The sequence below is a fragment of the Patella vulgata genome, chromosome 4 (genome assembly GCF_932274485.2).
Source record: "Patella vulgata chromosome 4, xgPatVulg1.2, whole genome shotgun sequence".
NCBI classification, from domain to species: Eukaryota; Metazoa; Mollusca; class Gastropoda; family Patellidae; genus Patella; species Patella vulgata.
The window spans coordinates 44210525-44228629 of record NC_065882.2 but is presented as its reverse complement, the minus strand read 5'-3'; the positions used below and the strand labels follow the sequence as shown (position 1 = coordinate 44228629).

Genomic DNA, 18105 nt, shown 5'->3' with positions numbered 1-18105 from the left:
TGAGAATTTTCTAGGGACGGTATTTTTATAAGTTTCTTACGTAAGAAAAAATGAAGCAAGACTTTGTGCTTACTTTAAGAATTTTCTAGGAACCGGGCCCAGGTGTTGTTGGGCAAACCGTAGACGTTCACGTTGATGGCGAGGGGTGAGGATCGGTCCACGGTAAGGTCTACGGCAGGAAATGATTCCTTTTGGTGATCAAAGAAGAATCACGGTGAAAAATAGAAAGTAAGGATTCTAAAATAGCCTTAGAACGGAGATGGGGGAAAGCCTTATTTTCGTATTAGTTGTCATTAGATTTCACCAAAAACGAAGAGAGCAGGGCTCTAAGACTTCGTTACTAAAGTAACTACGGAAAATATTGCCCTTTGATCCCAATTTTCTTCATCTTTTTGACTAGTAACTAGTAGATCCTCTTCGGAATATGCATTCACATCTATTCCATCGTCAATCTGTTAGCTAAAAAGGATTGGTTATTCGTCTGATAACGTATTACTATCCATTTTGTTTTAGTTTTCAAATCAGTTGAACCTACATTTACTCCAAAATGGCGACAGTAGTTGGGTATAAACACGAGATTAGTTTGGCGGAAACTATCGAGCAATTATCCAATCATTGTTGACTTTTAATGGAAGAGTCCATTTACTTTAAGGGTGATTAAAACTATGATGTTGTATATGTCGGATATAAACCTTCTCTTCCTCGGATTAATATGATAGAGAACACTCGGGTAGGTTAATATCCTATACTTATCTCGCCAGCGTCAATGATAAGATATATCATTATAAGCAGTGCAGTCGTGACAATAAATTAATATGTAGTGGAATTTTAATAATTCAGAGACCGCAATTTGAAATCGTGTATACTTCATACCCGGATCACTCCATGTCAAATCAGCGTATTGAAATAAAATGAGAACAAGCGATTCGATGCAATCTCGTTAGCGTGAACCTGGTAATCTCGAAGACTCTGCTTATGTCGAGTATAGCTATCGGTCTCTGTAAATCAGGACAGATACTTTTTTACATTGATAGCACCCAGAAAACCCGTAGCACTAGGAAGGCTGACAGAGAACTTAAATCTGTAAAATCAAATGCTCGCATTGGGAATCGCACATGACTAACCTGGGGCCCTGGAAGATGAACCGGGTGCTTATGTTGGTTGGTGTGTTGGTTGGTGGGCTTGTGTTGGTTGGTGGGATAGACTCTGAATTTCAATATTATTTACCGAACAATTACAAGAAGTTTCATTTTAAAAGCTAAATAAATACTGTAGAGTGTTCGGAAGGGCAGGACTATTGAGCGTTTACACAGTTTCGGTGACTGGGTCACCAACTCAAGAGTAGGTAATATTCATATTAACCGACAAATTTCAGTAAGTTTAATTAAAACACTAAAATTTATGGGTATATAGAGCAGCTGTACACACTTGATTTTGTCGCTAAACAAGTTAAAAAAAATACATCTATTATTATGTTCGCGAGAGTTGGCGTACCAGGGTACACAAATGGTACACTGCCCTTTTCTGAGGTATACATGTATACCCATGCCCTAATGATAAAAGTTTTCAACCTTTTTACTAGTCTATTCATTTTTAAATGATAGATATGTAATTGCTCTCTGGTCGGTCGCGAACCGGCTCTCGCACTCTCATTATCAACTATAAGTGCATGCCATGGCCTGATGTCTATAAGTGGTTAATCGAGTTCATGAGATGATAAAGGCGTTCTAAACAGCGTTCTCGGAATTGACAAATTTCAAAATTTTCAAGAGACCCCCCCCCCACATCTTTTGGTTCCCTGGCACTCTGTTGCTAATCGTTTCCACGATAAGATCACCAATCGTTGTTTTTTGACTTTGCAAATCTATGTTACTTAAGTGCCAGTTGAACTCTAAGAATCGACATCTCATCAACAAAAACAAATAGTATGCTTGGATGAATGTATAAAGCTTTTTATAATCATATTGTGATTATCATCCGGATTGCCATAACCGATTCTGTAGCACATTTACTACATTACAGGTTTTAATGCTAAGTGAAAACTGTTGTAAAATAAACGGAAATCTATAAAACAAGGGATTGATCGCATGACTATTGAAGTGTGGTTATTCTTTTGTGATCGATGTTGAGATCTATGATACATATTGGGTTTTTTCATGAGGAACTGAATTATTAATAATGTCATCGATTGTCAGACTCTAGATATAGATTATATAGTACTGGAAAATGGTCGGACGGATTGTCCGCCTTAACACCTATAAGGTCAATTATAAAGCTATATCTATCTTTCTTTGATAAAGAGGTCCAAGATATGCGACCTAGGTGTTGAATTTGTCTTTATGTAATACTATATATAGTATAGGGGTTATTAAATTTAGTTCTATAAAAGGTGCCCTGTTTAATATATTGAAGTGGTTAAACATAAACATCATTCTAGTACTGCATCCATTGATTTCTGGAAGTAGGTTATCTAGTCATCTGGTGCACAGATTAGTCCAATTAAATAAACTAAGGTTGATGAAACAGGGTGCCCAAATGAAACACTTACCCAAATATGGTAATGGCTCGCCCTACTGGCTGACGTATCTATATATTTTATATAAATTAAAGAGCCGCCTCGGCTTAGAGGCCGGAAACAGGAATCATTTGAGACATTATGTATATCTAACAAGAAGTGTGTGGCTCTTGACACTTTAAGATTCTAAGGTATAATCAGACATCATGCGGGATTCTTAGAAGCACGTACCCACAGCCCCCTCGGCTTAGAGGCTGGGACAGAAATAACATGCAGTGTTTCCGCCGTAAGGTCTGAGTTCTAGGCTTATAAGGCCCAATGTGTAGATATTATAATAACTCATATTGGGGATGCTCAATTCACAGTCCGGAACGTCCCGAATTGACAGAATTGCAATGAGTGACGCGGTATTCAGTCCTGTCACAGCTCTGTCAGTCCCGACGACGGAGGTGGTAAGAGTAGAATTGTGACGTAATTAAACACGACGAACAGGTTTCGGCTGCATGGTTGGATGAGATATTTATATATCCAGTCAACGCATGGGTTGTAGCCCGAGGTACCCATTTTCACTCGACTGTCACTAGTTTTGGGATTGAGAGAATTCAATTCCGGAACGTTCAATCGAGTACGCCCTTAATGTACTATTATAGATGTTGTAATTTTCTGTATCTCATATATAAACATAGTTATAACAACACAGTGTTTAAGAGTTAATTCATCTACTTAAAAAGAAGTACACAACGTGGAAGACCCGATTGGATAAGTGTCACCATTGTGTCACATTTACGTGATCCAAAAAAAAAAAAAAAACGTTATCGGGTATTTTCATGTTTTACCAGTGTACCAGTTAAAATCACTAATGTTGACAAGACCACCATTAAGAAGAATCATGTTCGAAAGCTGAATCCCGAAGTATTTCAGAAGATCAGCCTTAGTTGATTTACTCAATTTGGATGCCGGGGATCTATGTAAGACAAGCAGTCGAATGGCACTGTGTAGGACTAGAAGGGGCATCTGGAAGTACTCAAACGAAACGAAATCCCGAGAGCTATGTATCTTTTACAATTATACCGCAAGTCTAAACTGAAGACCAACTTCCCCATTCCGGAGTTGCTTTGGATCATTTATATAAACATAGTTCTGGTTGCATAGTTCATTATAATCACCGTGTCATTTTGTGAGAGTTTTGTTTCCGTTATTGCAAAGAGGATTTAATGATTTGTCAACAGCAAATTCATTTATCGGTATTGCTTCTTTGCAAACTGGTTGTGCATGGAACCATGAGAAAGTATCATGGTTAGTAGCCGAGAATTGATTGATTGTGTCCCCCCCCCTCCCTTTTTTTTTGGTCAAAGTCAGATACGCATTGTTATTAGTTGCAAATCTGAAATCTGGTATTTATTTATATATTTTTGTTGCACCAGGAATGGTCCCAAGCTCTACACATTCTAGTTCTTTTTGGGGACAACGATCTTCGAAAAGAGTCTAATGATCGAGATTTAATAACCTCGACATACTGCTATCTTTGACAATTGCTCATCGATAGTATGAGTCTCGATTCCAAGATGGCGGTGAGGACGCCATGCTTGATTCATGCTCCATATAGTTATACATACTATCGTGCTTGTTTCTTTTCAAATTATTATTATTTGAGTATTATGTATGCCTATCATGCGGCACTTTTCTGTAAATGGACAGAATAAGGTATTGTGACAAATTGGCTTTTCAAAAGTTAGACGATACTTCATTTAACTGTAAACTGTGTTTCATGACATTGTGTTTATTAAGTTGACAGGATTTTAACCATTCCGCCATCAGAAAACACTTGATCACAAATCCATTATCTTATATTCTTTTATGTTTATTGATTGTTTTTATGTAATCTAAGGAATCAGCATGCCAGTTATAGATGTGTATTTTCAGCGAGTTTTTAGAAAATCATTAAGAAATACACTCGAATTTCATTTTCAATTAAGACTATAGTTCCATTTGTGAAACGTTTGTCATTCATATGGAAGTTCTGTATTATTTAAGTTTGACCTTATTTCTAAAGAAAATCAATTTTGTTATTTTGCTTTGATATTCTTTTTTTGATTTCAGGGTGAATAATTGTTTTATATTTATTAAAATGTTTTAAAAGGTTAAACGCCATGTTTGTAACAATAGCTTTGTTGTATAGCTCTAGCTAAAAGGGCTAAATGTAATAAAATCACCATGTTGATGCATAATATGAGTCGAAAAGCACAGACTAATATCACGATTATAAATAGTTACCCTTGTCAATATAAACCCAACTTCGGTGCTGTCTAGCTCTGATTTACGTCACGGAAAGCGAAGGTAAATTATTTAATAAATAGTGATGAAAAAACTCGATGGATTACCACAGAATCAAAAGTTAATTATTGGTTAGTGCTCTATGAGTTACTTGGTATATAGAGAAATACTCTCAATCTTCTGTCGTAATTGTCGTTTTAATGACTAATATATTGACCACGCTGTTTAATGTATAGGTTAATTGGGTGATAAAACAAAATGATATAGTATTACACAATTTTATATTATACAGTATATAATTACTATCTATACAACATATACTAGCTCATTATTCACCAATCCATAAGATACATTATGGGAGGTTAAATAAAGAGCTGGCAGTTTTCACTATAATAGTTAAAAACTAGATAATGTAAAGGGTATTTGCTGAAAATTTCAGTTAAATTGATCCACTCTGAACCGAGAATTTTGCGATTGAATTTTCGGCCTAGCCTCGATCAACATTACTAAAGTCGGTACGATAAAAAAAACATAATCTCGGTTATCCATTTCATGATTTAATCATGAATGAAAGTTGAGCAGCAAATCGGATCATAATCCAGTAAATAACGCAGGTTAGCGATGACATCGATAGTTGATTATGGTCTGGATAAGTTAATTAATGTGTAATTAATAAATGTACTGTCTGTTCCAGCTGATATTCCAGCTCGAAAATTTATTGACATGTTTTCATTTTTTAATTAAAATGGCTACAACTTTGTGACATACCTTTGATTTCTTCCCTTAGCCTAAATGACTAGAAGTCCTATAAAATCCAGTATTCTCTTGGGCGACCTTCAGTTATCGTGATTTCTTGACTATGGTCGAACTAACTGAATCCGAATTTCATTTAGTCCGGACCATAGCCCGAAAATACTGAACCATGCTATTGTGGCATGGTCGGAGTAGTTCCAAGATGGCGGTGTCGATGAAACGAAAGTGTAGAACATGTAGAAAGAATCTATTTTTGTTAAGTATCTGATTTTAAGAATTTTAAAGCTTGAATGAATTTTAAATGGTTGCTACTTCTATGAGCAGATATTTTTTGTCGCGTATGTTATTACTGAATCTATGTAAGTCTAAAAATTTCGCATTATTTCAATATTTGCGCTATGCAAAAAGTAACGTCAAGTTACAAGGAATTTTGTCATCTCTAAAATTAATTTGAGTCGCGCAAATTTAACTTCATGAAAGTATTATTTGTTTATTAAACTATGTAACACAGCGATTCATTTTCCTCCATGGAAAATTTTCCTTCCTTGGGGTTAAGGGGTTTTTTTTCGGGGGGTTTTCAGGGTTATGCTCGTCGTCTAAAGCAGAGTATAATGACATCACCATGTCCCTGGGGGCAGCCATCTTTGAACAGACGATGGTCCGGACCACTCGCGTTCGGTTTCTGGTTCCGACCACTAGTCGTGAAAAAATTATAACCGAAGGTCGCCTTGTAAATTTCATATATTTCGACATTGTCACTTATTAGCGTTTCACACTGTGATATATAAATATCAATTTACACCTTCCTTACATTAGCAATCTTATCAGATTAACAGAAGACGAGTAACGGCTGGCACTGACTTGACACGGCGAACAGCTGTGCGAATGTCATTAACTGAAGGCATTAAAACAGCTGGCCCTGACTTGACACGGCGAACAGCTGTGCGAATGTCATTAACTGACCCGAGTTACGCAAGGTCTTGGAATGATAAAGCAACCGGCACAGGAAGCTTAATCTGTTTATTACATAATGACCAGCTGTAATCTCCGGCCATAATTGAATCTGAAATATAATACATGGCCATAGCGGATTGGTCAATGACTATCTGTCCGTTCGGGGCATCCACCCATCCCAGACTAATACTGACCAATCAGGTCACGGTGCATGGGTGTGGTTTCCAAATTCAAGGCTGGACCTCGATCCGGCCCAGTAATATATAAATTCAAACTAAATGGGGGGTTGGGATGGCCTAGTGGTCTAGAGTGTCACGCTTCGACCTCTAGCTGGCCGGTCACCTCTGGCTTGCGGTCGTGGTTTCGATCCCTGGTGTGAGTGTATGTGGCTTGGAGATAGGGGCGCCTTCTCAACCTCGTGGGTATACTCCGGGTACTCCGGTTTCCTCCCACAGGAAAGACCCCTGCGCGTGCGCTAAGATAATGAAAATAAAAAAAAGACAACTTGTCTGCGATATCACCTTCGGTGGAAGCGGACGTTAAACACTAACAACAACAAGTTTTATCAACAATCCGGCCCAGAGAGAGGTCCGGACAGGACACGAGAGCGGAGGCCATGGGCGCCTTGGCACGAGACGACACGGAACGAGGGAGAGCGCCTGAGAGTTATTTGTGCCAAGCTAGGACATGGCTCCCTCAATACAAGTTAGTTATGGAGTCTTTAAGTTTTGTAAATAATATGTTAGAAGAAGAATAAAATTATTATAAGATGTTAAACTAGTCTTGTCATCCGAACCTGATTAAAGAACCAATACTGTCACAGTGACCACATAATATTTAACGCGCTTATTTTAACTACGTTTTATGAAAAATTAATTTGAAAATGAATCCGGACTGATGAAGACGGGTATACGATATGTAGTGTGATATTGGGTGACTTCTCCGGTTACTTTTCATCGAATTCCAAGTGTCACGATGTTTTTACGTGCACGTCAACGTGTACACAAGACCTCGGGTTTTTCATTCCCATAGGCGCACGACTGGCTTTTCGGGCAGACTGGTAAAGTTGAAAGAAAGTAGTGACCGAAATCTAACAAAACACTTTTCTTTTAAGTGGGTACCAGGAATTTGTACTGAATTGACTATGGTTTAAATTAAACATTTTGTCTGGAGCCACTCTACATTTTATGGGCATCGATTATTATTATTTGTGAATGCGTCTGCAACAGTCTGATTGGATGATTGGAATTCAGGTCGGGATAGAGTTGGATTTCGGTTACAAAACGATTGGACAACTTTGAAGCTGCTTAACTCACGGGCTGGAATAGCCACTCTACATTTTATGGGCATCGATTATTATTATTTGTGAATGCGTCTGCAACAGTCTGATTGGATGATTGGAATTCAGGTCGGGATAGAGTTGGATTTCGGTTACAAAACGATTGGACAACTTTGAAGCTGCTTAACTCACGGGCTGGAATAGCAGAAAAACGCATTTGCGGCGGTTAAATTTTCAAAATCTTCTCCGAGAGGGCGAGACCCTCATACCCCGCTACGATTGATTGGCTGTATGGGATTCAGGCCAGCCACCTAAGGTAGGCTGTATTGGACCATATTGAAGTTGCTGTATTCACGAGTTGGAATAGCACGAAAACACGTTTGCGGCAGTTACATTTTCAAAATTTTCTCCATACGGCCCCGATTCCGGTTCGTTGATTGGGATTCGAGTCAGCCACCTAAATTATAGGCTATATTAGACCACTTTGAAGTTACTGAGACACCCGATTAGATTTTATTACATACTTCGAGAAGGTATTTGTTGAGTAATAAAACCTTCTAGTAGTTTATCGAGGGTTGGTCGTCCTTACCGCACGGTACAAATAAAACCTTCTAGTAGTTTATCGAGGTTCGGGTGCTTCCGGAGTCCAAAATGGCCGCTTTATATAAATGAGAATTTTGGGGATAACTAACCCGAACCCTAACCCTAACCCTTTTTAAAAGACTGAACTTGGGTCTAATTTAGTTTTTACTTCTCTTAAAAGGGTTAGGGTTAGGATTCGGGTTAGTATTCCCCTAAATACTCATTTGTATAAAGCGGCCATTTTGGTATGAGTTCTGGCTTGTTCTGGAATTTGTTGCTTCTAGTGGTGATAATATTTGTACCGTGCGGTAAGGACGGCCAGCCCTCGATAAACTACTAGAAGGTTTTATTACTCAACAAATACCTACTCGAAGTATGTAATAAAATCTAATCGGGTGACTGAGACACTGCTCCACTTTTCTTTACCCCTTTTTTTGTGGGGGGGTGGGGGGTGGGGGGGCGGTAAAATTTGAACATAAAAGGGGATTATTTAACTTCTAAATAGCTTGAATCATTGCTCACTGTAAGTGCAAATAATATACTCTTCAAAAAATGAAACGCATAGTGACATTTCGTCGTCGGTATACCTTCGCTCTATCATCGCCTCGTTGCAACAGGAACCGCGACTTGTCGCTGAACAAAACTGTTCTCCAGCGTTGCTGTGGCCATAGGCCTACCCTGTGTGTCTAAACCCATTGAGGTCAGATCTGTCGGTGTCGGCGTATTTCAAAACAGCAGCTCTAACGGGACGTCTGGCTTGTAATCCGGTTTCACGTAGGCGTTTACGGACTGCCTGATCTGAAATCCTATGCCGTCCAAGAATTAATGTTGCAGTAGATGTCGCTGTTGTGAACCGTTTCCGCAAATGACGTAACCGTGTGTGACGATCCAGGGCAAGTGTGGTCATTCTTGTTTGGCCTGAGCTTGGGCTATTACGTGTTGAACTTCGCCGTCGGTACCTATCCCATAGGCGAGAAATGGTACTCTGGGAAGCATTCAGCAGCCTGGCTACACCTTACTGGGATTCACCTGCTTGTAACCGACCGATAGCGTTGTTGCGCTGGTCTTCGTTCAGATGTGGCATCACTTGGCCCGTTGAGTGTTTACATGTGCAACTGAATTTGAAACCGAGAACCCCCGGATTTTAAAGGCCTTAGGTTTGGATTTCATGCGAAAGCTTGCGAAGTTGTTAAACTCGTGTGTCTCGGTGCTATCAGGTGAAAACAAATTTTGGCAAAAAGTATGACCAGTCACAATTAGTGACCCTACATTTAAAAACAATAACGAATTTCTTTTATCCTTTACCAATGACATTAAAACAAGTAAGATGTACGGATACAACGATCCCGCTCAAATAAAAAAATGATGAAAATGGGCTATGCGTTTCTTTTTTTGAAGAGTATATTATAAAACACCTCACCATTTGTTTAGTGTACAAACCTAGCGATTAACGAGAGTCCTGTAGTTGGTAGTTTCAATATCGATATTTTATGAACTAAAACAAATAATTTCAATATAAAACCGCTCGTGAACCTTGACTTACGCCTAAGGATGCAAGTCTGATAATGGATATAATCCAAATCAATCAAATGTAAGACCAGTTTTACTTCGCCTTCCAAGCTATTGATAAATATTAACAACAGCTGCCTGTGGATATATACTCTACCAACATTTACATTGTTTTATTAATCGTTTACAATGCGCTTGTCTTTACCTCACTATAATGGATATAGAATTATTGGCTGTAAGTCTGGCCTTGGCCTTTCTGTAATCGCTTTGCCAAAATAAACATAAAACAATGGATAATATCTTTGTGAAATATTTAAAGTTTGCTCAGTTGACTACCCAAAAATAGACCCCCGTTTTTCGTCTAATCTTAATAACTACGCGGACGTGTTCCTTTTTAGCCCTGTTAATTGAAGAACGGGCATGAACAATCCTGATCGTACTTCTCGGAATACGCCATAAATTTTAAGCGGGCAATGATAACTGAAAGACCAGTGCATGCTTGTTAACACTCACAAGTCTGTAATTATCATTTGATAATTTATAAAAATAAAATATGATGTTCGGGATGGCAAAATAAAATTGATTAACTTCTAACAGTATAGATCAAATATTAAAATTCTGACATTGATTATACTTTTGAAATATTTTATTAGATGTATCTAATCAACAGACATCACAATCCCTAGCACAGTCATGTTCTACAACTCGAAAAAATCGTTGAATTCCCATTAAAATGTTATCTTAAATATTACTAAATAAATTTACATTGAATGTAGAATAACTAGTAAAAAACACGAATGTGCATAATGTGCATAATATCAGATCAATAATTCTGCTTGATTAGGGGTTCACACTGCGAAACTTGTGTGAAACATAATTGTTTTTGTTGGGATTATTATTTTATTATTATTATTCTGGGTGTAGAGAAGAATATGTGGAAGCTAATGTTGTTCAGTAACCTTCTCCATAATAATCATAATAAACATCTTTGAGGTTTGGGTTAGGTTTAATCAGACTTGGAACCGAAAAGGAAGCGTGTTCTACTATAATTAAAAGAGAAAATTTTAATGGACCTTTTAATTGGGTTTTTGCATACCGGACATATACCCTTTTTCAGTTTGTCACCACATCCCACTCCATCCTCGATCCAAAAATTCTTACGTGCTTGAAAGTGTGCCGATATATAAAATTATTGAAACACATCTTTTTGTACATTCAAATATTTCATACACAATGATGGTTAACGGAAATTAACGACACAAACAAAAACTCTATTAAATCAATATAATGGTAAAAAATATTGTTATATAATCAATAATAATTTAGTTTTTATTATTAACTCATGTGTTCGGATATCAATATAGTCACCAGGCGACATTTGTTAAATAATACAAAAACTGAATGGCAACTGTGTGTTTTGATAGAGTTTCACAGCGTTTCATATTATATATGGTTGGAAATTTTGTTTAGTTATGGACTATACTAAGCACTAAATTTCAGTCAACTAAGTCGTAGTGACGTCAGCAGAGTCTACTTTCAGATCGGTTGGGGAGGTCGAGTTTGAGTTAGGATTAGGGTTAAAGGTGGGGTCAGGTTATCGAATCCTCTAACCTGGATAGGATTGTATCTTTCATCCGGGACTGGAAGATCCATAGCTATTCTTGGGCCAAGATCAAACAGATCCCCCAGAACTACATGGGACCTGCATCAGAGGAAATGGTGATACATGTCGGGCTCAACAATAGGGAGGAATGCGGACCAAAGATACACTAGCAGATGCTAGATCTACTCAAGGTGACCAGAGCAGCTTTCCCAACAAATCTCTTCATGTCGCAGTGGGAAAGGGAAGTTCTGCCATTAAAATCAGATTTCTATGGACGTTTTTTAGATGACGTTTTCATAGTCTGGGCGTGCACACTAGACGAATTTAAACAATCATCACCCATCTATCAAATTAACCGCAAATATAAGCCATAACAGCATAGATTCCCTTGACACTACCGTTTTTTAAAAGTAGCAACACTAAAAACACACGCCAATTAGAAACTAAAGTATTTTTCAAAGAAACCGAACCACATCAATTATTGTTTAAAAGCTCCTTTCACCCAAAAATACGTTCTCTGGCATCATTAAATCTCAGATTCTCCGTTTTCTTAGAATATGTAATCAGAAGACCGACTTTTGCAAAATAAGAGAAAGGGAACACTCCAATCCCCATCTCTGACGTATAAAATACAACGCTCTAGCTGAACTTGCCGCAAAAGAAACAAATAATGTGCAATCAGCAGTTAAAACCAAAACTTGTGGCCACCCAAGATGTCAAACATGCTAAATCATAAACATATCCGAGCATTTCCATAACAAAACATCTGGCACACAATTCCCATTGTATATAAATCTACTTTGTATATAAATCTTATGTATGTATTTTTATAAAACTAGGAAATATCACGAACCAAATGTTCATCATCCTAGGTCAGTGGTTATGTGGAGACATAACCTCTCGCCCAAATTCTTAAATGCTTCACATTCAATTTTAAATGAAATCAGTTCATATCTGTAGACTCTATCGATCGAGAGAGAGAGAGAGAGAGAGAGGAGAGAGAGAGAGAGAGATGGTGTTTAACATCCACTCGACACAAACCAGGTCCTTTTGGAACTAACATATGGTTTTGTTTTTTTATTTCAATAACTCACTTGCTCGTAGGGGTCTTTAGCAGAGGGAGGAAACCGGAGGACACGGAGAAACCCCGCGAGGTTGGACAGGCGACCCTACACCTTCACACGTACAACCGGGGATTCGAATCCGCGTCAGTTGACTCAATGACAGGCCTTATGATATAGCGCGCACGTGCTAACCATTCGGCCATCCACCCCCCCCCCCTAGACTCTATCGCTGGGGATATTCCGATAGGTTTCGTCCTCCTATGACCGCAATGCTTCACACCAAGTTTAAAGAAAATCCGTTAATTTACAGTTTGCTATTTTACTGTACGTTGACAACGGCGTTTTTTGTTTGGTTTTTTTTTTTTGGTGGGGGGGGGGGGGTTGTAGCATTTATAACTCCGAAGATAGGCAGCAAATTAATAACAGTCTCATTTTCCGTTTGCTTTTACAGGGTTCTTAAAACATTCGTTGATTTGCCTGGCTTGCACAATCTTGTGAAATAAGATTTCCGTCTTATAAAAGGATTCTAGATAATACAGGGAAACGACTAATTTTGAAGCAAGAGAATGTAAATTGGTTGAAATTGATAAAAACAAAGATATTAAAAAATATTTATGATTAGAAGCTGATTAATGACAGCAATTTATTCTGGCTTACATAGACTAGTAAATTGTTTGCTCATTTATTGTCCATATAAACCACCAGACAAAGACAAAATCTCGTCGTCGAAAACATTATAAAAGTGTGCATTCTGAAGTAGATTGATCAATGCCGAAAGCTGGTCGTCCCGATTATGCACTTACAAATCGCTCACAAATAATCCAAGACTTTCGTTGATCTTAAGCTGATAAACAATATATACTCTTCAAAAAAAGTAGGGGATATTCAGAAACAATACAAAACTGCGGAAATGCACTGCGGTTTCTATTAGCGGTAACCAGTGTATGTTAATAACAGGCCAATTTCCTACACATGAACATAAACAGTTCATATGGGCGGCTTATCTGACGGCCCAATTTCACTCGCAAAGAGATACACTGTCAAAAGTGAAAATGGACGTTTTTGATTTTTGTCTTAATAATGAGTAATTGCTCCACCAATCCTCAGACATTCAGCAATTCGTCGTGGCATGCTCCTAATCAACCGTCCAATCACGATTTGGGGCAATCTGACCCACTCCTCTTAGAGTGCCACGACCAACTGTTGCAGTGTTGTCGGTGGACGTTGACGTCGACGAACACGTCTCCCGACCATGTCCCAGGCATGCTCTATAGAGGAAAGGTCAGGACTCATGGCTGGCCATGGCTGGCCAAGGCATATGGACAATATGGTGACGCTGGAGGTAACTCGAATTGTCCTCGATTTCGCAGGATCTGTGTACGAATGTATCGATCCTGGGCTGGTGTAGTGGCTGTGACAGTATTAGTTCTTTCAGGTTCTTGATTACAAAACTAGTTTAACATCTTATAATACTTTTATTCTCTGCTTCTTCTAACATATTATGTACAAAACTTAAAGACTCCATAACTAACTTGTATTGAGGGAGCCATGTTCTAGCTTGGCATAAATGTGCCAACTCTCGGGCGCACTCCCTCGTTCCGTCTCGTGCCGAGTCGAGGCGCCCACGGCCTGTGCTCTCGTGTCCTGTCCGGACCTCTCTCTCGATTCGTTTGCTATCTGGGCTTATATACCATTCCAGACAAAGGAATCTTATTAGACATCTGGCTGATGTATCATGTATCATATCAGGTTTAACATTTGCTTATCATCCAAGAAAGTTTAAATTTAAATAAGACATGCCACCAAGGTAACGTTAACTAATCGTTACATAATCACATAGACCAAGAACACCAGGGATGTCGATAGCGAACAGGTGTCAAGCGTCTATAACATTAGATAATCTGTGATTATATAACATGGCTCTAGGACGACCTGAACGAGGTCTATCATCAACATTGTGTTTGTTGGTACAGGTTCCAAAGTCTGCTGACAACAGAATGTGACACATTAAGCATGTTGGCTACTGCTCGCTGTGTAGAACTCATTTGAAGCATGCCAATAGCAAGTAGACGTTCATCATGTTGGAGACGTCTCATTACAAATTAAACGTAACACACTAAAGAAAAGATACGGTAAACAGTAATAGTCTGGAGGCTCAGCGCGTGGGGGGGGGGGGGGGGGTCCATCAAATGGGCACAAAACCAGACCCAACTTTTCTAGAGTAAAATTTTGCATAGAACACGATGCCGAGTGGTAATCAGTCCGCCGTTGGGGCGTTTTCGAGATATTCGGGGTCAAAGGTCAAATGGGTTCATTTGCACTGAAAGTGAATGCGCGGTCATTCTTGTAACATGAAAATAAGCTGAAAATGATCGAAAGTAATCACACTTTCAATAAATATGTAAACTTGCTAAATACACCTTTGTTCTTTGTGACCCCAGAGGTCAAAAGGTCACATTTTCCGTTTTAGCACTAGGAGGATTTAAAGCAATAAATGTCGGCGTAAAATATAAAAACTAAAGCGAAACCTGTTCTAATTAATAATAGGAACATTAAAAATTTATCTTTAGGTGGTCTTAGCACCAAACTTTTACTTTGGAACGTCGAAAATGATCTTGCATAACAGAACCAAAACGCTTCGGAGCCTGTTTCAAAAATACGTAAAAACTGTTAAATCAAAATCTCTCCGAATTAGTTTTACAACGACTGCTATACATAATGATACTAGTTGTCTGAAAAAAAACAATTAAATAGTTCCATGCCTGGACTCCAGCCTGCAGGCCGCGTCACAAAGTCTGCCAAAATTTTCTCCGCTAACATTTATTAATACGACATATATATCCTGTGAACTACTATGTACAATGCATTCGTCGGTTTTATCTGCGTCCATGTTCCGGCGAAATTCATAAAAACTCATAAAAAGTTTGAAAACTTTTAATCTCGTCGCCAGATGTGTGTTTTCCCGTCACAGATTAACATCGGTTTTCCTAGACTGGGATTCTCGGAAATCCACGCGGCCTGCAGGCTGGAGTCCAATACTGAAACTATTCAATTGTTTTCAGATAACTAGTATTATGTATAACAATCCTTGTGAAAATAAATCGGAGAGATTTCGATTTGACAGTTTTTACGTATTTTTGAAACAGGTTTCAAAGTGTGTTGTTTCTGTTATGCAAGATCATTTTCGACGTTCCAAAGTAAAAGTTCGGTGCTAAGACCACCTAAAGATAAATTTGAAATGTTCCTATTATTAATTAGAACAGGTTTCGCTTTAGTTTTTTTTTATATTCTACGTTGATATTTTATTGCTTTAAATCTTCCTCGTGCAAAAACGGTAAATTTCACCTTTAGACCTCTGGGTCACAAAGACAAAAGGTGAATTTAGCAAGTTTACATTTTTATTGAAAGTGTGATTACTTTCGATCATTTTCAGCGTCTTTTCATAATACAAGAATGACTGCGCATTTACTTTCAGTGCAAATGAACTCATTTGACCTTTGACCCCGAATATCTCGAAAACGCCCCAACGGCGGACTGATTACCACTCGGCATCGTATTCTACGCAAAATTTTACTCTAGGAAAGTTGGGTCTGGTTTTGTGCCCATTTGATGGACCCCTCTCCCCCCCGCGCTGAGCCTCCGGTCTATAAATCTTATGCAAGAACCGATAGGAAATCAAACATGGGTAGTATAAACCAGCACCCGGCAGTTTTCATCAACCATTCCTTGAAGTGTCAAATTTGACAATGAACCCCTCCCACGTTTATGGCGCTATTGCGTGTCGCATGTGCAGCTCAGTGGTTCTGTTGGGGCGATAAGTTCTTCATATGTGAACATATATACTCTCAAAGCATGTCAAGTGTCCATGACTATTTATCATATCACAACCTGCATAGGTATTTGCATTTCAATATCCCCTTCTTTTTTTTAAAAGTATAATATTAGAACATTTTTTAAACGAATATGCAGTTTTTTTATTTAGTCTTATCAAAATATAAAATAAACTACTTGGTATGTTTTAATTCAGTATCCATAGTCCATGAGAACAGATATACACGAACTCGTTGATAGGAGCTAAACCTCATATTTTATCAAAATAAAGTGATGAATTGTTTTCATCGTATATTATGTTATTTCGTTTAATGCCCGGACAATATCTATATGTTTATATTATTCGGTGGGGTGTGTGTCGGCGGTCAAAATATCAAAATGAAAGATGGTTCGTTTACAAGTATTTGTTTTCGTTTTCGCCCACACTGTTATACTATCTTGACACTGCATTTAATTAAATCGACACTTTTATTTTTATCCAAATCAAAGATGTCCGTTTAAAATAAAAGAGCATCACTTACTTGTGGTAGTAGATTGATTAGACACACAAAACAATCCATTAAACAGGATCATTAAATAAATAATTCGTAGCGGAGACATCTTGAATGGTAGAATAAAGAAGTTTCTATTTTTATAATTCTTGACTTTTAGTCAGTTTAGACAAAATAGTTATAATATGTGTTTATGTGACGTCATTATCCATTATATTAAGGAATAAATCACCAGTAGAGCCCAGTCAACATTTAGAATATTCTTGAAGTTCCTTTTTACAAAAGGTCGGTCCGATATCCTGAGCTGCCAGGAGAAATATACAAAAATTATATGACTGTAACAATGTATATACTGTAATACCACCATCTAATATTTGTTGTTTTGTTACATGTCGATTAATAAAGGTGCGGATCCGATTGTTTACCATGGGTGGCCACAAGTCATCAATTAATATGGAAATAAGCCGCGGGTATCCTGTCCAAATTAACTCCTTTCAGCTTTATCGAGTTTTGTTTCGTTGGATTCAAATAGACCTGCAGTTGATTTCTCGTCTAAAATTGATCCATGTTGATAAATTGTTGGTTTGTTGTTGATTTTTTTTCACTAATTGATATTTACGTAAATAAATAGAGTCTACTGATCATGAGATGTGTTTGATATTTTAACAATTAAAGGAATATCGCGTTTAAAATCACAAATCACCATGATGCACTCATTTCCAATGTAAAATCCAATATTACTCGTAGCTATGGATTCCCAGGTATATAATTATTCAGAAGACGACGGTAAGTTATTGATGTTCAGATATCGAACTCGGTTCCACTCTGTCTATTGAAACGATTAAATATGATTTTCGTATGTAAATCAAATATAAGACAATATTTCTGGTATTTCTGCTGTTTTGACTAATTAACTCTAACTATAAGAAATCTCAACTTAACATTATTATTTGTTTACCAGAAACTGAGATCTGATCCTTTAATGGATTATGGGAAAGAATGGCGTTGATAGCAAATCTTGTTTTCGTCAACTTATTATCTCTGTCAATAAGAGTTAGATTAAGTGTAATAGACATTTATTATAATCAACACAATTTATGTAAAATTTAAATTAAAAAAAAGCCGTCAGTTCTTGATACAATAGTTTAAAGTAGATAATGAAAAATGAATACATATATTGAAATTGTCAATCATAATAGCCAAATGTCAAGTATCATTGTCATGATAATAAACGAAATTTCGACTGTCAG

The 18105-nt window shown here is 37.7% G+C and overlaps 1 protein-coding gene across 2 annotated transcripts in view; it reads right to left on the bottom strand.

The window, feature by feature from the left end:
• LOC126818478 (cell surface glycoprotein 1) overlaps positions 1-17496 on the bottom strand; it is a 31108-nt gene extending 13612 nt beyond the window's left edge. For both annotated transcript variants that reach the window (XM_050545923.2, XM_050545924.2), the window contains exon 1: positions 16886-17496. In XM_050545923.2, the coding sequence (XP_050401880.1) occupies positions 16886-16964 (79 nt within the window). In that variant the 5' untranslated portion in view covers positions 16965-17496. The remainder of the gene's footprint in view (positions 1-16885) is intronic.
• Between the last annotated feature and the right edge of the window lie 609 nt (positions 17497-18105).